Source organism: Hesperophylax consimilis, chromosome 12, assembly GCF_061612785.1.
Source record: "Hesperophylax consimilis isolate HC1 chromosome 12, BYU_Hcon_1.0, whole genome shotgun sequence".
Taxonomy (NCBI): domain Eukaryota; kingdom Metazoa; phylum Arthropoda; class Insecta; order Trichoptera; family Limnephilidae; genus Hesperophylax; species Hesperophylax consimilis.
In genome coordinates this window covers 25,505,154-25,531,670 of record NC_142847.1, presented here as the reverse complement: position 1 = coordinate 25,531,670, position 26,517 = coordinate 25,505,154, and the positions used below count along the sequence as shown (strand labels likewise).

The 26,517-nt window shown below is 34.1% G+C and overlaps 1 protein-coding gene and 1 long non-coding RNA gene across 2 annotated transcripts in view; both read right to left on the bottom strand.

Annotated features, from left to right (window-relative positions):
* The window catches only part of LOC149419379 (uncharacterized), a 184,259-nt gene extending 178,081 nt beyond the window's left edge, over positions 1-6,178 (bottom strand). Inside the window, exon 1 of the mRNA XM_089637807.1 lies at positions 5,060-6,178. Coding sequence (XP_089493933.1) covers positions 5,060-5,536 — 477 coding nt within the window. The 5' untranslated portion in view covers positions 5,537-6,178. The remainder of the gene's footprint in view (positions 1-5,059) is intronic.
* Positions 6,179-6,403: 225 nt separating this feature from the next.
* The window catches only part of LOC149419378 (uncharacterized), a 165,725-nt gene continuing 145,611 nt past the window's right edge, over positions 6,404-26,517 (bottom strand). The window contains exon 3 of the long non-coding RNA XR_016302878.1: positions 6,404-6,736. This is a non-coding gene — a long non-coding RNA (uncharacterized LOC149419378). The remainder of the gene's footprint in view (positions 6,737-26,517) is intronic.

The following is a 26,517-nucleotide window of genomic DNA, read 5'->3' as shown; positions in this document are numbered from 1 at the left end:
TCAGCAACGTCAGGAGTTCGGGAGTCCCGTGAACACCCCTCTGGTTTACGCTCGTAAGGATAATGATGAATTCAGCTTCAGTTTGTTCGACTTCGCCTCTGCAGTCACGCTACTCCAAATAGCTCCTGGCTCCAGTCTATACAGCTTCTCGTTCCAGTAGAGGTAATGACACATATTTATCATATGTACAATACAGAACATACTTCAAGTCTTTCGTCCACACTCAAAATAGTCATGTCAATATTTAATTTGGATGAGGGCGTCCATCCGACATAACGAATGTTTCCTAGACGGGAGATTTTACCCCACTTCAAAGTCATGGTCATTCGCTCTATCGTTTGTTACCCTCCGTTCGCTTCAAATATCAAAGAATGGTAGAAATTGATATCCTCGACTTCCGGCGCTAAGGATCAGGGATACTGGAATCATCAGGTCGTGAATCTGAAATCATCCGATCTCCGTCAGCTCAAACGGTTTCAGTCGGAGTCAATTTCCAACCTAATTCTGGATGACTTCTCCTCCTATAGTGGGGTAAGTACTTATTGAATTTAACAGGAAGGACGTCAGAAATCGCCGAAACAACTTCATATTCGTCACGATCCCTTCGTTCTGTCAGCGAGAAAATCCTCTCCATACGCCAGACAAGAATAGCATAGCCCTTATCCGCTTTGTTCCTTCGTCTACCAGCTAACTCAAGTAGGAAAGCCCATTAGCAATTTTCGTTCCCTTCGATCTGAACTCAGTGAAAGCGTCCTCTCACCAGCTGAAAATACTCGAAACAGGGGTCTATTCCGGGTGACTATCTAAGGCTGGTCCGCCAACACCTTCGACAGAAACCGGTGCTTTTACGGGAATAACTCAACCACACCAATAGCAGGGGAAAAAGCCGGCGCTGCTATACTAAAATAGACGTTATATCGGTATCCAGGGTTATCGACTTTGCTAACACAAGAGTCCCTATTAGGCAAGCCAAATTACAAATTTCGTTCCCTTCGCTTTTGTCGCTTTGGTAAGATAGGACAGCCTACGGAAAATTCGTATACTTCGTCCCCGTCAAACCCATGAAAAATTAAAATCTCGCTTGATAGAATAGGAATGCCAGACAGATGCACTCTCTCGGCGACTAGCCTCGATCCGCTGCGTTATTCCGATTCAAAAATGAATTAAAAGAGCGATGTTTGAATAAATTATATTTAATTAAATATATTTTATGAATTCCGTATAGAATAAGTTGAATTCCCAAGGAGGATACGACAACTCATTTTCAAATAACAGGCATTGAAGCATTTAATTTACCGTTCTATCCGTTACTATAAAAACACTGCATAAATACAATGGTTTGTGTTCTTTAAATTTTGGCGCTAAATATAACTACTAGAGAATTATTAAATCATTTTAAACTCATAAACAATGTCTATTGTTGGATGATCTAAAGCGGTTTCAGGGTAACCGTTCTTCGTCCCTTTTTTTTTTAATGGCCAGGTCTCGTAATTTATGACCTCCTTCGCTAACGGGTACCTATAGTGCTCAAGTTGAATACCCTTACTTCAAAATACAATTGGATTATTTGGTTTACATTAAGGAAATAAGTGTTAATAATTAGATTATAATAGACTTACCGATACATCTTAGTGTCAACAATCCAAATAATTATAAAAAAACAAACACAGTCACATGCAGAAAACTCATGCTGTTAGAAAACCGCACCTTCTACACTAAATGATTTTAGCCGTGTTCGCGTCCCGACGATTAATTCTTGTTGACGCGCTTCCTAGTTTTTACTAACTCGACTATCTTAAAACGCTGACCGATCCTGATTATTCCTGACCGTCTCCCAGACCTTGAAACTCTGACCCCCTTGACTGTATTTCCCGCCTCCCAACGTTTTCAAACTGACTATCTTGAACCGCTTTTTCTAACCACCGACTATCGACTTCCTTCTTCCGTTCTTCAACGCTAACTGTCTCGACCGTCTCATTAACCACGACTATCGACTTCCTCCTCCCGATCTTCAACGCTAACTGTCCCGACCGTCTCCCCGCGCTTTCAAATCCAGACTCCCAAAAACTGACTACCCGCCCGCGCTCCTTAACCACGACTATCGACTTGCTTCTTCCGACCTTCAACGCTGACTGCCTTGACCGTCTCCCCGCGCTTTCAAATCCAGACTCCCCCTTCTCAAACCAACCCCCCAAATCACCATATGCGATTTCTAATTTATGTTCTTTTGAATTCTGAATGCTTTTTGTTTTCAAAAGACAGAAATGCACTAAAGGAACACATCAATTATGGCCCTAGAACCTGTCACATTAATTTTAAATCGTCTCAAAACCAATAAATTGTTACTCCTCCAGTGAAATGTCTAACTCTTTGTTCAAAGGATGAAACTTGACTACCCCCAGTCCAGTGGCGTGTTGGCCCACCAGTTTTTAGCCTCTTTTCAAATTACCAACCTAATTCTAGAATGTAGTAAATAATTATGATGTGATAGTTTTATTTTTTTAATCTTCTTGCGAGATTTTAATTTAATTAGGCAAATTCGAAACTCGTCCTGTTAAAATGTTATTTACCTCGCTATTCATAATTATAATTCGTCTGAATCCTTAGAAAATTACGTAACTATATTTAACGGCGTATTTCATACTTAGAAAGCCACTTAGTAGCATTGCTCAACCTAGTTGAATTGTTTCTTATCGACCTCGTTAGGTTTTTTTTCCTATCCCCCCCCTACTCTGGCAAATCCATTGCTACCCCACTGAATAAAATCTAAGAATTCAAACGACCATCACGGAGGTCTGTGACGATACAGCGCATGTTCCTATTTTTTTTCTCTACCCTAATAAATCTAAACACTTGTTTCTAAAGCAGCTTTAAGGCCAACATCTGGTAAACTCCTACTTCGTGAAATCAACTGAAAAATTCTTTCTAACCATAATAAATCAACAATAAAAAAAAAATTTATCCCAGGGCGAGTCCATCACAACTTATAGACCTTCCACAACAACATACCTAGTTCCTTCCATCTGCTTCTAAGATGAGGCGTGAATGTTACCATAAGATATGTAACACAATGAAATTATTTTTTGCATTTAAAGTTGAAATAAGGATAAAAATCATGGTTCTGTTCAATATTTCGATCGCGTCCATTCGTTAAAACATCTCGATGAGAAATACAATTAGAATTCATTCAAACGAAATCTAGAATTGTTTGTATTGGTGCACATGTATTCAATTTTAACAGTGGTGTTCTGCCGAATTTCGCTGAGAAACATCGTAACATTTTACTTACGCCAACTTATTATTTTCAGTGGAAATTAGGAAAAACGTGTCTGTACACTATATACGCTCTTCGAATTTCACTTTTGCAGTGTGTACTTTTCATTACGTAGTTATGAATAGTAAAAATATAACGTTTCAAAAAATCTTTTCAGAAGTCGAAAAATCAATTTGAAACGTGCTATATGCAAATAATGTACCTACACGAGAACTGTGTTGGTGTCAATTCTGGCTGTGTTACCTATAACGTCGATTGCCACCTTAGATAGGTACTTGAGACGTAGAAGAAATTATGTGCGTATTTGTGTTATTCATAAAAGTTTTTGTTGTATTGATTACTACGTTAGCATATAAGCGTGTAACAAAATAAAGCTTTTTGAACTATGAAGGTCAATCAACGTCAACATGACGATAATATTTATTATTACGAACATTGTTGGTCACGCCCTTATTATATGAACGCACGAGTATGCAACAAACCTTCTCTGAAATTACACAATCACGATTATTTTGAAGTGAAACTTCTTTACGCGCGTCATGCATTTTCGAGGACCGGAGTAAAACCGACTCATGACCGTCACGAAAAACCGTGATCATTTGGTGGTGGGGGTACGGGACCCCCACCACCGCTCACCGTTCACTGTCGCTCTCTCACCGTAGTCGCTTACTGAGGTGAGGGAGCCACTGACGAACGTTCTCTCTCTCTCTTCTCTCTTTTCTCTCTCTCTCTAGCCAACGAAGCCACGCCAGGCATCAGCTGCTTGCTTCGTGTACTGCGCGGTGAGTGTAATACGAGTGAAATACGTAATTAATTGTGGTTGGTAAAAGAGAGAGAGAAGAATACTAAAAGTTTCACTTCCGTCGTGCGTAGGCTTGCCACACACTGTATTTTTTTTTACTCATGCGTTGTACCTAGACGTAATATCAACTGTTAGACGTCGTAAGTTTTAAAGATTAAAAAATATTAATATTTTTTAATCTTTAAAATGCAATTGTTTTCATATCAGTATTTACACATTTTTAAGCAGACTTACACTGTCCATTAAGCTGACGATATGTGAACTCCATTACTATATATTTTTAGAGCGGTGACCGGATAAATCATCAAAATGACAATTCATCACATCTTTAAAAAGTTATATAAATTCATGGAAAGTGATGAAACAAAAACTTTATTAACTGGGTTAGGTAGGTTAGGTTAGGTTAAGTTTAATTTTTTCATCGTTTTTAATGACCACTCGTCAGCGAGGTTATAAAGGTACATTTAACTATTTAAAAAAATACGTTCACCGTTATTGTTTATATGATAGAAGTATGTGTAGTCCGGTAGCAGAAAGATCAAATAAAATTTTGTCTCTTTGGATATTTTTGTACCTTTTAATATACAGAATCACAGAACATCGATATCAGTCGAGTATTTTGGTGCCCTTTCCGGCACAAACTGAGACTCATAAAAGTTGTCCTATCTCCCTTTTCTTTAAAAACTTTATCTTTGTAAATCTTTATCTTTAAAATTTTAATATTTTTTATTACATATATCGATTTTTAATACTAAAATAAAAAAGAAATACATTTTATTTTGAAGTACATGCAGAAACAGCGAAATTACCTGGAATAAAATGTAACAAGAAAATATTTTCGGCGGAATCTATATTCTGACAGTTTTTGGAGGCTTTAGAGGTTGCTGAAAAAAGGGTAATTGTTTGCATGGACAGTAGTTGGAGTTATTATTTGTTAAGTACAACATCGATCTATCAATATGACGTGCTACACATCAAGGTACCTCGCAGACAGCGAAAGGGACATCCGCACTGCCGAATCCCACAATCCGCTCCGATGGCGTCTTCTGCAGGCGCGACTCCCAGTGCGTGCAGGAGTAGGCGCGCGGCGGGCTGCCGATGGCCAGCGAGCTGTTCCCATCGCGCGAAGCCCCCACCACGCCTGGCTCCAAGGCCGGGTCCGGCAGCTCATGCGCGGACCGGCTCGCCCGCAAGCCGGAAGAGTCAGAATCGCCTGGTCTCAGGGTCAAGGATCGGGAATGGTTCAAGGAATCATTAGGAGCTACTAACCCGGGCTCTTTGGGATCCGCGTGCTTGTGGTAGTTGTCGGGGAGGTGGTGGAACTGCTTGCTAACGGGTGTCTGCTTTAAGACAGGTGCCTTAACTTTGACAGGAGGTTTTTTAACAGGTAGCTTGCCTTGAGCCTTGTTTTGCCGCGCCTTTCGACTTGCGATCGACGCGCCACCTGCCGCCGCGTACATATTTGTGTTTTATTGTTCAAATCTCATTCATGAATAATTTATATAATAAAATCATGCGTTTATTTCATGTTATAAATCATTTGATCTAAAACATTATGCTGATAAATAAAGCTTTAATTAAAATCTTTGAAAAACACCTTTTTGCGCCATTTCTAAAAGATTCAGACACATAAATTTAAAAATGTTAAGTGTCTAACAGTGTCTGTACTGATATTTGAGAATTAAACTCGAAATAACATTATTTCTATATTGTCCTCTTTATCAACAGTAACTTTCACGACTTTATTTTTATAACAATATTTAAAACTTAGGTTAAATCCAACGCCTAACATTAACGTATCAACAATGATTATGTGTCTGTGTTATTTTACCATTTAACTAATTGAATAACGATCCAGTCTAGAGGTGGCTCCTACGGCATCTTGTTTATATAATGTACATCTCAGTTCGTTTCAATTCACCTTACATCGAATCGACAGTTCCTCGCAAAACAAAACATTTTATTTCTTTTAAGACACGAGGGGATATTATAATCTCCACTTATAGCTAATATTGCTCTACATAAACTTTGATATATTCAATATTAAAACTTCATTCATTTTGTTAAAAAAAAGGTTATAAAAAACGAATTAAAACCGTACGAAAAATTGTAAAATCTATTTAATTAAAATCTTAAGCTATTGTTTACTATCGAGAAGTCTGTTTTACATATATATTGCTAAAAATCTCATTTCTATGTATCTTGAAAAAAAATTATAAGTATAAAATTGTTAAATATATCAAACGACCCTGTTAAATTGTATACTTAATCTGGTAGGCTAAACAATTTTAAAAATCTAAATAAAATGATTGTATACATAAAATTAACGAATGAAGATTTTATCGAAAAGTTCGCATTATGTAAATGAAGACTTTATTGGAAAACTCGCTTTGGTTGAATGAAGATTATTTTATTGGAAAACTCGCTTTGGTTGAATGGAGATTATTTTATTGGAAAACTCGCTTTTTGTCGAATGAAGATTTGTCGAATGAAGAAAAGTGAATATGAAGTCGGTGAAGGCGCAGAACAAAGAAGAGTGTGTTGTTTGGGGAAGAATGGGAAGAATGAAGAGAAGGTGAAGTGTGGAGTTGAGTGGTGTAGGAGGAATGGAAGATATAGGATGAGAGACCAGCCAAAAAAGCCAAAGTAGGTCGCCATGTCTGTTGACAAAAGATTACTACAAGGTAGAATCCAGATCAGGAGGGTGATTTTAAAATCATGTCTCATATTTGATCAGCAATACTAATTTAACACATAATATAATATGAACATAAAAAATGTGCAAACAAAATGAATCAGTGGAAATTTTGGTGGTTTAAACTCTCGTCACATTAAATCGACAATTAGTGCCACATTTTATAGATTTATTGACATTTGAAAAGTTCCTTTTAAGCGCTGATTCTTAAAAGGAACGGAAAAGGATTCTCTGAACAAATTGAATGAACGGTCACGTTGTTCTGCAATTTGATATAAAGCTGGGTATCGATTCTCCAATCCAGGCCGCTTGCAATCGCTGTCGAAAGTACATACATTGGTCAACGTTCTTATTCTTGAGTCTCGTAGTAGGTATATTATTCGAACAACGAGTGGGTCGAACCACTCGTTTTTCGAGTGGAATCACTCGAAAATACGAGTGGTTAAAAAAGAGTGGTAAAACGAGTGGAAACGAAAGACGAAAAACGTCGAGAATCGAGGCACTGAAACACACCGAAGATCAGAGTCGATAGGGGACTAATCAAATGTCAAAAATATATAATGTCAATTTGATCGTCATAAAATCAGTCAACAGTTTAAAACACCCTGAAACAACATGAGAAATATAAAAACACAGAAAACTCACAAAGGTCCTTCGAAAAATGTTTAATGAAAATTATCAAGTAACATAGTATTTAGTTAAAAGATAGATCTACGAGTACGTGTGATTTAATGTTCATAATTAAAAATTGGATGAATAAATCATTATTAATAATTGATTTCTGGGTAAAACAAAAAACATATAAGTTTTTTAATATGTTATGTGATTAATAATGAAATTGAAAATTGTACTTCATTCGTCAAACTCTGCTGAAAAAATAACAATATTTAATGCAAATGCGATATTATTAAACGTGCTTGTTGCAATACATACTTACTGCAACGTTTTGCTGAAAGTGGTGCACGTATAATTACAATGTAACATTATTTATTTACAAAAAAAATATCTGATATAACTAATAAAATACATTCAAAGCACGGAAACAAGGTATATTTCTATACTACGTATACATTCATTATTTCTAAACATATAATTAGGAATATATAAATCAATTTTATAATATTTATTATGAAATAGTGGTGGTATGATCATGCACAAAATGATAGAAAAAAATATATACATATTTGTACACAATAAATCACATATTTTATAATTATAGACGTAAATATGATAAAAGACAATGTAGGTAGAATGAGAACATATATTTTTATTTTTAAGAATGAAAAATATCCCCAAGTTACGAATAAACTGACAATAATTTGAAAATCTCCTACCAACACCACACTGCTTGTGACGTGATGGTGGATTTGGTCAGTCGAAAAATTGAACTCACGACGCCAGACGCGATGCCAAATCAACCACTAACCGGTCAAAAAAATTCATTATAATATTATTCCAAATAAGTGGTGGAAAAAATATCTGACATTCTTACGGCGATGCAACACGTCGTGCAACATTTGGAATCTAGCCGCCAGCAATAACATTCCTTATGTAGATGGCGATGGCGTTGGCTTAGCTCCCACTCTTTTCAATATTGTTCTGGAGCACATCGTGAGGAAGACAATGATTGCTACCGACTCAAACATTTGCTACAAAAGCAATCAAATAGTTGGATATGCAGACGACCTTAACATTGTCGGAAGATCCTTACAGGCTGTAAGAGAGGTGTTTGACCCTTTGGAAACTGCAGCAAAGAGAGGTGGGCTTGCAAATCAATGAGAAAAAAACTAAAATCATGATGCAAACCAGAACCCCACACCGTAGAATAAAAGATAAAGTGAATTTTAAAAACTCCTATAACTTTGAAGTGGTCGAAGAGTTTGCCTACCTGGGCTCCATCATAACGCAGGACAACGAAGACCCAGTAGAAGTAAGAAAGCGTATCACAGCCGCTAACAACACTTACTTCGCGTTGCTGCCAGTGTTCAAATCCCGAAACGTCCATAGGAAAACCAAAATAACCCTGTATTAAACAATTATTAGAACGGTCTTGGCCTATGGATGTGAGGCGGGAACACTGACAGCAAAGTCTGCGGAACGGCTGGACACCTTCGAAAGAAAGGTACTTCGAAGAATCTTAGGAGCGGTGCGAGAGGAAGAGGCATGGAGAATCCGCCACAATAAGGAGCTATATGACATCTACCAAGGTCCCAGACTCTCTACTCATTTACGGCTCCAAAGACTAAGATGGGCCGGACATGTGCACCGAATGCCAAGCACACGTGTACCAAAGAAGGTTCTAACAGGACACCCGGGAGGCAAACGAAAGGCGGGCAGACCTAAGCTGAGATGGGAGGACGATGTCAGAAAAGATGCCAGAGGACTACTCCATGTTGCAGATTGGAAGACGACGGCCGAGGACAGAGGGCGGTGGAGGCTCATGTTAAAGGAGGCCAAGGCTCGAAATGGGCTGTAGCGCCATTGAAGAAGAAGATGTAGATGGCGATAAGGTTTAAGTTCCCAATTAATGCCAGCCGCCTGTTTTGATTTAATGAAAAAAACATCGCCACAAATATTTAAATATTTACAATTACACGAATAACTTAGAACTTTTCCAGATTATAAAATAAAACCATAACCGAAATTGGGTTCGTAACCAATAGATTTTGAATTTTAAATCAGTTTTAATGGGCCTGGTACTATATTTTTTTGTAGGCTAATGAAAGACTTGTCAAAACTGGTATATTATTTCAAAGGCTAACATGTATTTTACTCGCAGTATTAAATTAAAGCTTCTGAAAGATTTTTGACGATCAAATTATCAAACCAAAAACACATGAGTTTTCATTACTTTGTATTGCCCGGCCATAATAGAAAATCACTCCATAAATCTTTGCTACCTTAACTATAAAACTGTATCTTCTCTGAGGTAATAATATTTACATTATATACGTTATAAAATAAGTAATAACTTGACTTGTTTATGGATTAAAACACCTTCATATAATTCTTCCAATTATATTAATTAACCGTTTTCAAATCGATTTTGTAAAGGTGTTAATTCATAAAAGTCATGAAAATGGAATTTTACCATGAATAATTATTAAAGGTTTAAAAATTAGAAATAATATTTACGTTTTTATGAATTTTTTGTAGGTTCATTTTAAAAATCTTTATTTGCATCATTTTCTATAAAGTTTTGATATATTTGTTAACCAATTTCAAAAAAGTTCTTTTATTTCACGCGATTCCCACGAAAATTAGTCACGATTCTCATGGGAAACCGGTAAACGAATGGCGTCGAAAAAATAACGAAAAAACGAAAGTACAGTCGTCAATCGTAACAAATTCACATGATTTCGTACTTTATTTCGTGATTTAATATTTTCACATTTATTGTTTAACTAATACCTCTGCCATATGTCACCCTAAGTGGTTAACTACGATTAGTGACTTAGTTCATGGGACTATATCGAACCATCGTGGGAGAAATGGATTCATATGCCAGTCACTCCTGAACCATTGACCCACACACGTCAAACCTGTTTCCTTTCTAGAACTGCTTCGCCTTTATTTCTAAAAAAGACTCGACACAGCATCACCAAAGATGACGTAGGCCATCAGGGAAATTATATTCGTCAAGACGTCCTGTGTAATAGCTATTTAAAAAAATTAAAAATATGTATTTTTATGCCGAAGGGGATATGGACGGTGACTTCAGACGGCCTCCGTGGTCGAAGAGTAAGGTTCTCGACTAGGAATACTGAGGTAACGGGTTCAAATCCCGGTGTGCGAATTTTTAAAAAATTTTATTACAAGATAATACATTACAAAATGATAGCAAAGTTATAATGTATTATTCCCAGTGAGTTTACAAAACTCATTTCGGGAAAGACAACATTAAATTAAGGACAAGACAAAATAAATACATTAAAATAAATAAACGCAGATGTTATTATGGAGTTCCAGAGAATGATTGTGTTAGTCATTAATGAAACTGCTGAGGAAATAGCTTTTAAGAGCTTTTGCCAATGTTTTGTTGTTCGTTGCCGGAAGTTTTAAATAACTTTATTATGCTTATGCATTTCATTAATCTGGTTCTCTAATTGAGGGAAGTTTTTTTCACGGAATTTGATAAAATTATCAATTTTCAAGTTCTGTGGAGGTTAAGATATCATACAGATGTCATATTTGACAGGTTTTTTAAAAAACATCCCCAACTGTTGGATTAAATGCTTTTTTAAAAACATCCCCATCTCTTGGACGTAAAATCAAACACGCGCTATTGTTTCTCTATCTGCACAAATAGACTGAGCCACAGTGGTATTAATAATAAAAATACTAATTTCAGATTATGTTTCTGTTAATAATATCATATAAGTGTCAACATTTTCAATTTGGAAGTGTTTGTTTGGAGATTTCATAAAAGCGATAACCAATAATATAATATTTTAAACAGAAAAATATTTGAATTGCTATTTACAAAATTGAACTAAATTTGCGAGAAATCAGACTAAATGTTATTTTTTTATTTTATTATAATAACAAAAAAAGCTGACCCTATGATTTACTTTATATACAGGGTTTTCCAATAAGAGATGTTATTTTGAATAGCCCGCTATTTCGGTAGATGTTACTTTTGAAGTGGAACGCATTGAAATTATTAAAATTCACTTGAGTGAATCAAATTCAAATCATCTTAAGTGATGAGGCTCATTTCCACCTCGGTGGCTTCATCAACAAGCAAAATTGTCCATTTGGGGGTCGGAAAACCCAAGAGTTTTTGTTGAAAAGCCTCTCTATCCTCAACGTGTGACTGTTTGGTGCGGTTTATGTTCCGACGGAGTCATTGAACCTTACTTCTTCGAAAATGAGGCTGGAGCAATAGTTACGGTGAATGGTTTGCGCTATCGAGAGATGATTAATGATTTTTTATGGCCGGAATTAGATGGTATTGATTCTGGACAACGTTTACTTTCAACAAGACGGCGCTACGTGCCACACAAGCAACGAAACCATTGATCTTTTACGATTGAATATCAAAATAACACCTCTTATGTGAAAGTAAATAGCCACGACAATCAAAATATAATATAATATTATTTACACACTAACAACTTTTACGACATATTCATTGAGATTTGAACTGACATAAAGAAAAAATATGTTGATTTATTTTAATTTGAGAAACGGACCGTGACTAAATGAACCAAGAACGTCAGTAGAATATTTGTTGTATTGAATTTGTATGGAAGGAACTTCTAGTTTTTTTCTTTATTCTATGCTTGTACACAATAAACCTTTGTTTTATTATTTTAGGCTTAAATGCAATACAAGCATTATAAGTACAATGTGTACGTTTTATATTATTTTAATGAGAGATATGAAAAAGCTTAACCTTAAAAGAAAATCACTCCAAAATTATTTACCAGAAAACTGTGGTTCGGACGAAAAGATCAGGTTAAATATTATTTACGTAATAAAACATTGCGTAATAACATGACTCGTTTATAAATTAAACCACTTTTATAACTTTCTTGCGCTTTTTTATTTATAACCGGACCGGTTTCACCTTTTGACAGACAAATTCAGACGGATAAATTTTAATTGTTTTTTTTTTTGCATTAGATCCACCCAGGAGGCCCTGAGAAAAATAATTTGGAGAGGTGAAAATATCTCCTTCAACCAGTTTCTTGATATCCGGCCTGCCATGCACTAAGTGGGCAGACGCTTTTGCCGCCAAGTACTGGACAAACCTCACCCCATCAACCCGTGCACCCCTACTAAGTTACCAAACGTAGCGAAATACTTGGGGTGACCTATGGCAGAGGTGTTGGGTATCCAATGAATGGTTACCGAGACGGCGGTACCCATACCCGCCTACCAAATTGTACAAAATTAGTGAAAAAATGGAAGAAATTTATAAAGATGTTTTAATCCTAATAAAAGTCATATTAAAATGAAATTCCAACGCGAATTAAAGGTTTGAAAATCAAAAATAATATTTGCATAATTTTTCTGATATTTTTTATGGTTTACACTAAATTTTCTTTTTAATTTCCGTCATGTGTAATGCAGCTATGAAATATCTATTGAAATTCAAAATCAAATTCAAAATCAACTGAAATTTTGGACCTTAAGCAGACTTATAGTGCTCAATGTCTTAAATTTATTTATACGCGACCAAACAACTTTATTAAAAATTCAAATCGTGCTAGCCAACGACATGGCGCTTGTGAATATGCTGTGCCTCACTGCAAAACCAGGTTGGCCCAAAGGCATATTAGTTTTATTGCTCCAAAAATGTATAATTCTTTATATACAACCTTTAAAAGGGACACCTGTGTAAACCTTCAATCTTTTAAAAAGTACATCAAATCTTGGCTAAAAAACACTGAACTAGATATTTTTTTCTTATAAGTTTTAGCAAAGCTATCTGTAACATTTATATCAATGTATACATTATTTTTTTATTATTTCACATACATACAAAACAGCGGATATATTTTATTGTTTGTAATGCTTTGTCTGCTAATTCACTTTTTAAGATGTCTTCAAAAACTAGTATTTACCTTATTTTTTGTGTTATTTTAAAACTTTTACATGTTACATGATTTAGTTTCTTGTATTGTATCTCTACAGTAACTCTTTTAAAATAACTTAAATTTATATTTAATATTGTATCTTCACTTAAACCATAGAAATAAGATAAAAATACTTATAATACCCACACTCAGGCTTCGCCTTCGTGGGATTTTTTTTTAATTATGTACATTTATTTCAATATTTTTTATACATTTATGTAACCATGTATGTATAAAAAAAAATTCAATAAATAAAAAAAAATAAAAAAATAAATAAAAAAAATAAAAAAAATGATAAATAAATAGCAATCAGATTTTGTTTAATTTTAGAAAATGGTTCAACGGGATCATATTTTAATGATGAGAGAATGTTAATGCTAGGGTGAAACCGGGTTGTGAAGCTAGTAATATTTTATACTTAATTGTAATAGTTAGATAAAACAGTGTATTTTAATTTCATGCAGTCACGATTCTGACGGGAAACCGGTGAACGAACGGCGTTAAAAATAACAAAAAAAAACGAAAGTACGTCACAGATTCATGTGATTTCGTGCTTCATATTTACGTATTAATTTGTTAAAGGATATATTGTTGTTTGGTAGGAGGCCCTGAAGAAAATAATTGCCCTGACGAACTATGTCATCTTTGGGGATGCTGTAAGGAAAGTTTAATGTTAAACGAAAGAAAAGAGAGGAAGTTCTGTCAAGGAAAAAGGTATTGTATAGTACACACGACTGATTGCTACCAATTTAAAGGTGTTTTATTTTTTTACTATTCACTTTTTTACCGTTTATTTTTATATAATCTTACAAAACTGAGTAATATTCATCGCCCGTTTGATAGATTCCTCTATTATTATTATTATTACAAGCGGCTTGCAATCTTTACAGCAAGGGTCAGGTAGGTATGCTGTCTTTGTTCTACCGGTAATACAATGGAAGATGCTCCGAGGAACTAGGTAACCCTTCGGCACCGGTACGTACCAACATTCGGCCCAACATATGTACACGGTTGTCATTTGTCACATAAGAACTGTTCGCTTTTACGACTAGTTATTGAGTTCAACAGCTTGGCTGTGGAATCATTTGCCGGCCTCTATGTTTCCTCCCTCCTACAGCATTGTCTCTTCAACACCCCTTCTTCTCCCCAAGAAGATCCTCCACATAGCATCCCCAGAGATGACCCAGGTCTTGTGGGATTTTAATTATCTCAGGGTCTCCTGCGTGGAGTTGATGTTAAAAAATCATTTTGATTTCTAAGAAATTTCTCATTTTAACATTTTTATAGATAAGATATTATCAGTAAGTGTTGTTCATATTACTGTTGTTGTTGAAAGTTTAATTGATACACGTGGCAGTATGAATTAAAATTTTGTTTTTTTTTTTAAAATTGATGTCTTCAGATAATGCGTTAAACGTTTCAGGAATTTTATGCCTCTTTGTTCTATCTCCGTACACATTTTGCGATTTATAAATAATAAACATTTGTACTTCTGTGTACATAGTAGGGTAGTCGTAATTCACAGTTTTTTTTTAAATTTTGTGTTCAAAATTCACCGTATCACTGCCTCCGTGGTCGAGGAGTAAAGTTCTCGACTAACAAACCGAAGGTAGCTTGTACAGATCCCGGCGTGCGCAAGTAAATTTTATTTGATTAATTTGTGTTATTTCACAATTTATTCATTTAAATAATTTATTATACTTGCGGCACGTTCCAGATTGGAAGATACTCTCAGTATCGCCCTGGTGAAAGACCACAATTCAGAATCGAAAAGTTGCTTGAAATGGCTTTAGCCGTGTTTGGTGACCAGTTTTAATTAGCCAGATACTCCTCCGCCTACATCTTTACCATCTTGAGGATGCCATAGTCTCACTGGCTCCAGACGGTTGGGAGTAGTCGGGACTCTTGTGCGGTATTTGTATTATATATGGAGAGCATGTCACATAAGTAAAAGTATATGTCTGATAACATATATACTATAGTACAATCTCAGACTATTCGCGAAGATTAGTATTCTTAAATTACAGCTCTCCACCATTTGTGAAATATAAGTATTAAACTACATTGTGTATTTATTAAACATGAGTTGTCTCGTATACGTCAGATTACCACTCCCTATTAAAAATTATTTTATGTCCGGGTTAAATCTTCCCCATATTAAAAACTAAACCCTTCCACACACTTTTCCACAAATGATCATCTAGTCAATCAACATTATGCAAGTGCATTATGCATTATATAAGCAACATAAATACAAAACAATACAAGAACAATACGTCAACTCATCAGAGATCAAATGAGAAAATAATTCACCGACTCCAGATATTTTCATATCAGAGTGTTCGGCTCGGTAGAACTCCTAACAGTGCCTATAAATCCTACTGATCCCTAAACATAAATATTTAAAAAAATGATATATTAAAAATAATAATAGTAAAAATAAAAATATTAACAGTCTCACACTATTCGCGAATAAAATTATTCTTACGCTTATACGCCAATTTATTAAGTATAAGCAGTCGCACAATATTCGTGAAGATAATATGTATTCTCTAACACGGCTGATTGCCACTATCTGTATGTAAAATTAGTCTCATATACGTCGGATTACCTCTCTCTATTAAACATAAGTAGTCTGACACTTTTCCGTGAAATATAAGTAAGGTAAGTTCACACGCAGGTAATTGCCTTTATCTGTTTAGCAATTTCCAACCCCTGCGCTGAATCTCGGGAGAAGGGGGGAGGGTGGTTGATCGCTACCCCCTCCGCCCCTCGCGTGTAGGGCGTGTGTACAACCGTACGACCGCGAACGAAAGCCCATTTTTCAATGGGAGATTAAGTATCGATTAGATGTAATCATTCTCCCTTCCTGCGAAGGTCGCCTACTCCCCCGTCGTTGCTTACAAAATGCCACATAACACAGTGAATCAACATTCATAGCCACGATTGGGATTTTTACTATTTGTTCATTCTCTAGAAAAAATTGCAAAATACATAATAACATTTTTCTTCTGTTTTCTCTCTCGTTTTCTTTCAGTCAACATTGTATGCCATTTACCCACTGACTTCGGGAAGATAATCTCTCAACTATACGTGTGCGATGATTTTTAACTATTAGGGAAAATTTCGGAAAACCCACATCTGTCATCCGATATCTGTTATCAGTCATATTTCATCTTTCACCTGTCACCTGTCATAATTCATCTCTCATCTGTCATATGTCATCTGTCACATGTGACCTGTCATCTGTCTGCTGAAACCTGACTTCTGCCATCTGTGATCTGTCATCTGCATATGTCACGTTTCATGTGTCATGTGTCATGTGTCATGTGTCATGTGTCATGTGTCATGTGTCATGTGTCATGTGTCATGTGTCATGTGTCATGTGTCATGTGTCACATGTGACCTGTCATCTGTCAGCTGTCACCTGACCTCTGTCACCTGACCTCTGTCATCTGTCATGTTTAATCAGTCATCTGTCATATGACTCCTGCCATGTGTCATTCTCCTGTCATCTGTCAGGCAAGATGGCTTTAATGAAGGAACTGAAACTGCCCGATACACCGAATTAATAAAAGCAATTATGATATATTCCACTGTAATTAGGTAAGAGGTTTGTTTGCTCATTAAATATATATATATATATATATATATATATATATCTGTATAATTTTATATAAATTTGGTAGTCTAGACTTGGTGTAGTGAATTATCGATACTCGACAAAGTTAGGGGTGGAGTAGCAATAAAAATAAGGTTATAAAAGGAGACTTTTTAAAGTAACCCTAATCAAAGCAAGAATAAATAATTTATGTATATGAATAATAACTCTTATCAGTGTTGATATACTCGTGTATGCCCTCGGCATTTTCTATAACAAAATATTAACAATTGATTTCGGGAGCAGAGCTAATTGGTGACCGGATAAATCATCACAACGATAATTCATCACATCTTTAAAAAGTTATATAAAGTCATGGAAAGTGATGAAAAAAACTTTATTAACTGGGTTTAGTAGGTTAGGTTAGATTAGTTTTATTTTTTCATCGTTTTTAATGACTTTATATTATTTTTAAAAGTGTGTTGAACTGTCACTGTGTTGAGTTATATTGGAATCGTCATTTTTGGGGAAGCTGTATGGAGGATTTTTTTGAGGGAAAAAAACTAGAGGAAGAATATGAAGGAGTATCTGGGAAGGAGAAACGCGTGAGGTGTGGGTATGAATCTAGGCTTTAGTGTATCCAGGAATGACGGAATTCATCCTAACCCAATGAACCCGGGCACTCCTCAAAGTCACCAAACGTACCTAACTACCTGGGGTGATCTACGGGGAAGTTGAGGCTTATCCAATTAATGGTTTCCCGGGTGACGGTACCGAAACCCACCTTCCAAATTGAAAAATAATATTTTAGTCAAGCATTCAAAAATACATAGAAACAATATTATTTTCATAAAGCTTCTAATCAGTTATTGACGATATCATTTTATTACACTTTTAAAAGTCAACAATGTAACATGTACAATCTTTTGTTATTAAACCGATTGCCTACCGTGCACTAATTAATCATTAAATAATAGCCGTTGGTAATCTCTTAATAAATAAATAATTTCAACTTGCAATTGAATGCATTGCACAACATTGTAGGTGTTGATGATAACCTGACATTTCGGGTAAATAAGATTAAGTCGTTACTATGTAACCCATAATTGTTCAAATAATCATTCTTTTAATATTCGCTGTCGATACAAAGTGATACAATGTAATAATTAGTTTCAAACAACATGTTTTCAATAATATTAATTATTATTTTTTTATGTGATACATAAAATTTGTGATGAAACCATTAAGATTATGGCATCCCCAATTGGGGTATGTTGTGAGGATGAAAGTAATGGGACACGGGAAAACGTGAGGAAGAGGAATGTGTGGAAGTACCTAGCTATTCAAATCTGGTAACAAAACACGGCCAAAGCCATTTAATGCAATTTTTTTTTTTTTTTTTAAAAGAAAGACAAACATTCCCAGGTTACGAATAACCCAACAATATTTGAAAATCTCCTACTACCACCACAAAAAGCCGAAAATGTTGCTTGTGTTGTGATGGAGGACTTAGCCAGCCGAGGAATCGAACACGCGACGCTCGGGTGAGACCCAAGCGCTATGCCCACTCAACCACTGACCGGTCAATGTTTCAATTCTGAATGGTGTTCTCATACCAGGGCGATAATGAAAGTATCTTCTACTCTGGAACATGCTGCAAATATATTTAATATTATTTTAAATTACTACTTTTGTGAAATAACACAAATTAATTAACAAGATATACGTAGGTAGCAGACAATGACATCTGTAGAAGAGCAGTAAACTCCTATGCTCATTGGTTTGAATCCCGTCGCGAGCAAATAAAACATAATAATATCTTTATCAAATTAGTGATTATTGTGACTCTGTTTTTATAACAATTTTAAGTATAATTCGAGATTTATGAAAAGTTGTATTTGACCTTCAAAAATAGGAAGGTCACTCACTGTGTGCGTGAGTTTTTAAAAACTACCCCATCCTCATTTCCCAACACTAAATGCAGAATTTTTATACTTTTGATGAAATTTTGCACACTTGACGTTCTAAATAAGATGAAATCTGCTGTCTACGTTTGCACCGCGATTGCAGTTAATAATAAAATAAATAGATACAAAAATTGAAATTTTTTGACTTCTCTTAAAAACATACATCTTGGACTCCCATAAGCTTGCGAAAACTTTGACTTTATATTATCTTCCTGTTTTTATAATTCTTTGCGATTATTATAACATTTTTTAATTTTCTTTTATAATATTCCTAAATAAATAATTGCCTATTTAATTTTTATATATTTTTTTTAATCATATTTATTCAAAATAATCTACATGTTTCCAAACAAATGCCTTTTTTTCAGATAGAAAAAACCATAGTTGCTACTCGGGTATCTTGAATATTAATAAGAAATCATTGAAGAAGATAATACTTGTGAATCTAAAAGTAATATGAAACAGAAAAATAAAAAGATAACGGTCACAACCAGGAATTGAACTCGTTATCGAGTCTTAACGGGACAAGAAAAAGAAAAACATAAAAGAAAAAAAAATTGTTCCAGTAATAATAAACTGTATTATGTATTTTCTATGATTAAATTGGTTATTTTATCTCAAATTGGCAATTACATCACTAAATCATAATATATAATATCGTATAGATAGATACTCGTTATGATAATAAATAATCCCACGTATTCCAAAATTCCTAGTGAATTGCGTGTTCAATATTACTACCATTAATATCAGATGCGTGCCATGACTTTTCACTTCAATTTTCCAAAACATAGCCATATTTTTAAATTCCAAACATGTTTATTTTTGAAGTCGATATTTTACAATATGTAAATAAAATATAATATTATGTATTGAAAAAGTGCTCCACTTATCGAAAGAATAATCTACAGGTAGTATTTAAGTGGTGTACAAAGTTATATGTCGAAGTAAAAATTTTTATACATCACATACCTAAATATCAACAAAATAACTAATGGAATAATTTTGAAGGTTATACCTATTAATGTAATATATTATTGAAGAAGAGATAATATTAATCTAAATGAAACGTGAAACAGAACAAGACACAGAAAAATTAAAAGGTAACGGTCTCAACTGGAAATCGAACCCAGGATCTCCGGCTTACCGGGATAATAATCGCTAACTACTCGGCCACGGGACCTAATTATTATATATCATTTTTGTCGATCTAATAATATTATCTTGTAACTATTTTTCCCATATTTTTTGCAGATTGAATGATTAAAAGGTTTAAAACAATTGGTTTGTAACCTAGATAGTGTCTCGGATAAACATATCCGATTTTTATTTATTAGGGACACCTATTAGAGAAAGTACGAAAACAGTGTGCAATATAGCTGTGAATGAGGAATACTTGGAGCAGGTGGATGAATTTGTGTATTTAGGAAGCATGTCTACGAGAGATGGGAAGGCTGACAGAGATATTGAAAGAAGAGTAAATGCAGGTAACTCCATTAATGGAGGACTGAACGCAGTTGGCGCTAACAAAAAATTGTCCAAAGAAGCGAAGTTACCAGTCCACAATGAAGTGCTGGTACCTACCCTGATGTATGGAAGTGAGGTATGGAACTGGCAAAGAAAGGATGAAAGTAGATTGAATGCTGTTGAAATGAGATCCCTGAGGCGTATGTGTGGTAAAACCATGTATGATCGTGTGAGGAATGTGGATATCCGCAAAGAGTGCAAGGCTGATGTAAGCGTGATGAGTAAGATCAAGAAAGGGACGCTTAGATGGTTTGGGCATGTAGAGCGAATGAGCGAAGAAAGGAGTGTAAGGAGAATATACGATGCAAATGTGAATGGTAGCAGAAGTCGGGGACGCCCGAGGAAGACATGGCACGACCAAGTGAATCAGATACTTGAGTCGGGCCATGTCAAGAGTCAGAACAATAGAAGAGTATGTATGAGACGATGTATGAATGTGAATGAGGCAAGGAATGTGTGCCAAGACCGAGTTGTTTGGCGGTCCGTCCTCTCTGCCTACCCCTGCGGGGAAACGGCGTGATGGTTAGTTAGTTAGTTAGTTAGGGACACCTATTGATTTTTTCTAAAAGTCTAAACGATTATTCTTTTTTATTGGAATAACTTTTAATAAAGTTAAAGACCCATCAATTTAATCGTTCCATGATAACTCAACACAGTGACAATTCAACACACTTTTAAAAGGTGATATAAAGTCATTAGAAACGATGAAATTTTTGTTTTAACCTTACCTAACCTACATAACCCAGTTAATAAAGTTTTTTTTTCATCACTTTTCATGAATTTATAAAGATATGATGAATTATCATTGTGATACCTCCCGGAAGAAATTTTCTAAATGATGGTGAAAACCCTATCAAAATTCATTGCTTAGTTTAGAAGAACTAAGCGCACAAACAGACAGACGCGAATAGCAACTTTATTTTATAATATTTAGAGATTTCGATGGCCTAGCGCACACACGTGTTAAGTGCAATTGAAAATTTATAAGAACAATACAGGTGAATTATAAGATGTAAAGCAACAATATGAATGTAAATATCTTTTATCTATTCTAGATAAAAAATAAGTCATGTAAATTTCCCACATCTATTTACAAAGTAAGGAATCTTGATAAATGCTTCACAAAATAAGTAATTGTTTTTACTTAAAACAACTGCACTTAATACGTGTGTTTCATTTATTAGTATTATGAAGCAGATACTTTGTGATGTGACAATATAATTTTTTAGTATTATGAAGCAGATACTTTGTGATGTGACAATATAATTTTTTAGTATTATGAAGCAGATACTTTGTGATGTGACAATATAATTTAAAGTCAAACATTTACTTAGTGAACACCACTTTTATTATATTTTACTTAATGCGAAACCCGCAATAGGTATAAAATATAAAAGTAGTGTGTACTAAGTTTTTGTTTTATTTTAAACTAAAATAACATTTGTTCTTGAAATCAAAGGAAAAAACGCTGTTCGCCACCTTGTTGGGATAATTGGGTTGTAGGATTTTAACATCTATCGAATGTTAAAACATAAAAATTTCATTTTTTTAAATTTAATGCTCCATCTCCTTTTAACTCATGGAAAAGCAATCATTATTAACCAAATTTTACGTACGAAGAAGATTAATTTATTTACAAGCCACAATTGCAATCGGACGTATTCATGACTTCTGACTTTTGGCTTCTCTCAGGGTTTCCAACTTTGAACTAACCGAATAACTAGATTAACCGGTATTCATATTTTCTCATATCCAAGAAAGCAGTAAACCGTTTTACAAAAATAATTTTTTCATGATATTTGAGTTAAGGAATACTAAGGAATGTTAGGTTTCGTTTTCCAATGAGCGAATAAGCTTTTTAATTAACTTTTCACAGTGTGTCTGTATTGTTGAAAAACTTTTTAGGTTAGGCGTTCATTTGATAGTTGGTTCGATTAAATATTCTTTGTGTCATAAAAAATATATAATCAAGGATATATACTCGTACGTGTTTGCAAAATTTTGCTAATTATTTCATTTGAAACTGTTTTGGAATAATCCTTTAGAATTATTTAGTACCTATTGATTTTGCTACAAAACATTTTTTTGATCCGATCAACTAACTAAAAATAATCGTGTTTCGATATTTTTAATAAGTCCACATGACTAGTCAACGGAATTTGGTTAAACCGATCAGTAAACAATCCAATGTTTCTCTTGAAACTTTTTGAAATACACATTTGTATGAGAAATTACTGACATAACATCACTACCTTATTTGCTATTTTTTAATGTATTTTTATCCGGCTTAACGAATTAAACGATGCTGTACTCAATTTGTCCCAATAACCGGTAAACCGGTTTCGGATTCAACCAGTTTGGAGACCCTACTTTGACCTCTCGGCTCCTTGGCCCGTCGTGGCATCACGCAACCCTTATCTCATTGGATAGATTTTCAGGCAATTTATAGACACATCGCCTCACCCTTGAACTTTCCCATGGACTATCTACCCTTTCAGACGAAGATAAATAAGGAAAGCAACAGCTCAACGAACTTTTATTACAATATTAGAGGACACGTGTATTCGTTCAGTTTAATTTCAGATACGTTTGTGATATTTTCCACTAGCATCACGTAAATTATTATTTTTTTTATATATTAAATGAAAAAAAACCACACATTGTAATACACCACTCTAAATGAATTAATTGACGACAGGCGATTGAATTTCGCTTATCTCAAGCTTTTATCAGGGCTTATTCAACAGTCAATTATAGGAGTTGTCTCGAAACATTTTATACTCATTAATTACACATACTACATGGATTCAAAATCTTCGTTTATTTCCTTACGTTTAATTTTTCAAAATCCTATCAAAAATAACCGTAATATAATTTGACTGATAATATATTATATAATGCGTAGTTAAAATTGCTTTACCAGGACGATACTTATATTATTTATATTTCACAAGGCTTTAAGAAATAGTTAATAACGCAATGCCTCTGCTCTGCTGTTAAAGGGTTCGAACTTATGGGATAAGCAAGGTCTATGCTCTGCAGTTAAAGGGTTCGAATTTATGGGATGAGCAAGGCCTCTACTCTGCTGTTAAAGGGTTTGAACTTATGGAATAAGCAAGGTCTATGTTCTGCGGTTAAAGGGTTCGAACATACGAGATAAGCAAGGTCAATGCTCTGAAGTTAAAGGGTTCAAATTTATGGGATAAGTAAGGCCTCTACTCTGCTGTTAAAGAGTTCGAACTTATGCGTTAAGCAAGGCCTCTGCTTTGCTGTTAAAGGGTTCAAACTTATGGGATAAGCAAGGTCTATGCTCTGCAGTTAAAGGGTTTGAACTTATGGGATGAGCAAGGCCTCTACTATGCTTTTAAAGAGTTCGAACCTATGGGATTAGCAAGGCTCTACTTTGCTGTTAAAGTGTTAACACTTATGGGATAAGCCAGGTCTATGTTCTGCAGTTAAAGGGATCGAATTCATGGAATAAGTAAGGCCTCTACTCTGCTGTTAAAGGGTTCGAATTTATGGAATAAGTAAGGCCTCTACTCTGCTATTAAAGGGTTCAAACTTTAACTCTGTTGTTAAATGTCCAAATTAAAAACCCACAATAAATCCAAATATGCACAAAGTACGAAAAATAACCAATTTCATGAATTTAAATAGAACTTTATAACTGCTGAACCATCTATTCATAGACATTGTATAGACAAATTATAATACTGAGGTTTACAATACTGAGGATCGCTATACACCTTCAGGAAATGTCACTGTTGTAAGGTTTGTTGCACAGAAACGGTGAAAATTATAAAAAATAGAAATATTATAAATACATAAATAAATGATCTGACATATTTAGACAAAATTTAAAACACTATGTTAAATTGACATCTATTGACTAATTTAAGAAGCTTATTTAAAATTTACTGATGTTTCTTTACTTTGGATATGGAATTAGTAAAATCAATGGGTGCCTGACATTAAAATTTGTCCAAGCAATACATTGTTCAAACCAGCCTAAACTGAATCTTTAAAATTTTTATTGGGGCAAAAGAAATATTCCAACGGTGGAACCTTAATTTATTCCCATATTTGTTGGATCCGGTTTATGCATAAAACATTAGAGCCTAGTAAAAGGTGACTTTTGCATTTTTGCGCCGGATTGCAATTTCTGCGATTTGCAAGTATGAAAGTGTATTTTCTTTAGGCGTTAAAGCACGATTGTTGAATGTAATATTTATGTAAAATAATTCAGAAAGAATAGCGGACGTGACGTCTGTATTATGTTAAGAAATGATCCGTTTGCTGTGGAAAAACTGTAAAAGAAAATAATGAGAGGCACAAATAAACGTTTATGTTCAATATGTATGTTAAATTATTGCGAACATTTATTTATTCATGAATAATAACTTTTATTTCAATAGGATAGTAATTTCTTTTCTGATTAGTTTTTGATATGCTATGTACGATATGTATGATATGCTATGAACAAAAAAAAATAAAACATATTTTGATACGTTTTTATCCAACAAAGCTTTTCTCTTTTATTTTATTGATTTATTGTGAAAAACAGTATAATCCATTTACATTTCACAAATAACAGTTTATAAGAAGTAAGTACATACATTTATTTGCATGGGTAAGTACATCAATACTATCTGATTAACCAGATTTGTTAAATAGTATGCTTATTGCCGTCTTAAATATGGAAGCTGTATTTTGCTGTGTAAGATATTAAATGTCAAGTTGTGTTTAATAAATATAAAGAAATACATGTTTCTTCTCTTCGATTTTGAGTTATTTAGTGACACACTCACTGACCAATAGGATGCATGATCTGGGCAACAAGTATGGGGGTGCTATTGATTTATTTATGGATTCCATTTATAGAATTAAGCATAATCTATATCAACACTTTGTCGAATCCTACAAATTAGAGTGGCGTTGGTAAATTAGTTTTAATGTTTTGTCTTATACGCAGTTTCGTTGTAATTTATTTTTTACCATATGTTACTCTTACATTTTACTAATATTGCTTCATATTTAGTTTTTTTTTTATTTAGTTTTTTTTTTAATTAATTCTTAAAATTTTCTCATTACACTTGAAATCACAATTTCACAATTGTGTATTTTGTATCTACTTTACAATGGATTACATCTATTTACTGTCAGTATCTCTTGTATAATACAGATATTCTCCTATGTACACTGCATCATGTATCACTTCTATTTAAAAGCCTTTTTAGGCGTATATATATAAATATTAAAAAAATATTACACAATAATAACAATAATATTTATTATATGTTTTTCCAAGTGAGCTTAACAAACTCATTTCGGGATGGGGAAATCATACGACGTGCACAAAAAAAATCTGGAAATATATTGAAACAGTGTTAATTTTTATTTAAATAGAATATAAAAGAAACACAAATACGCCTTGAATATATGATAACTTTAAAATTTTATGAAATTTGGAAAAATCTGCGTTAAAGTCAGTTTGTTTATTTGCATTATAATATTAGTTCATCAAAATTTCAAACGTCATTGTGATGAATCTTTGATTTTTCAAATCAAATACTTGAGTTGGGTCTTGTAAGAGTCTGTATAGTACCTAAAATGTAAGATACATTAGTACATGTATGTAAGAATCGGAATAATAGAAGATTATATACATTTGTACATGTATGTAAGTGTAGGAATAATAGAAGAATATGTACATTCGTACATGTATGTAAGTGTAGGAATAATACAAGATTATATACATTCGTACATGTATGTAAGTGTAAGAATAATAGAAGATTATATTCATTAGTACATATATGTAAGAGCCGGAATAATGGAATATTACATACATTGGTACATGTTTGTAATAGTCGGAATAATAGAAGATTATATACATTCGCACATGTATTTAAGAGTAGGAATAATCGAAGAGTATATACATTAGTACATGAATGTAAGTGTAGGAGTAATTTAAGATTATATATAATTTTACATGCATGCAAGAGTCGGAATAATAGAAGATTAGAGACTTTCGTACATGTACCTATGTAAGAGTCGGAATAACAGAAGA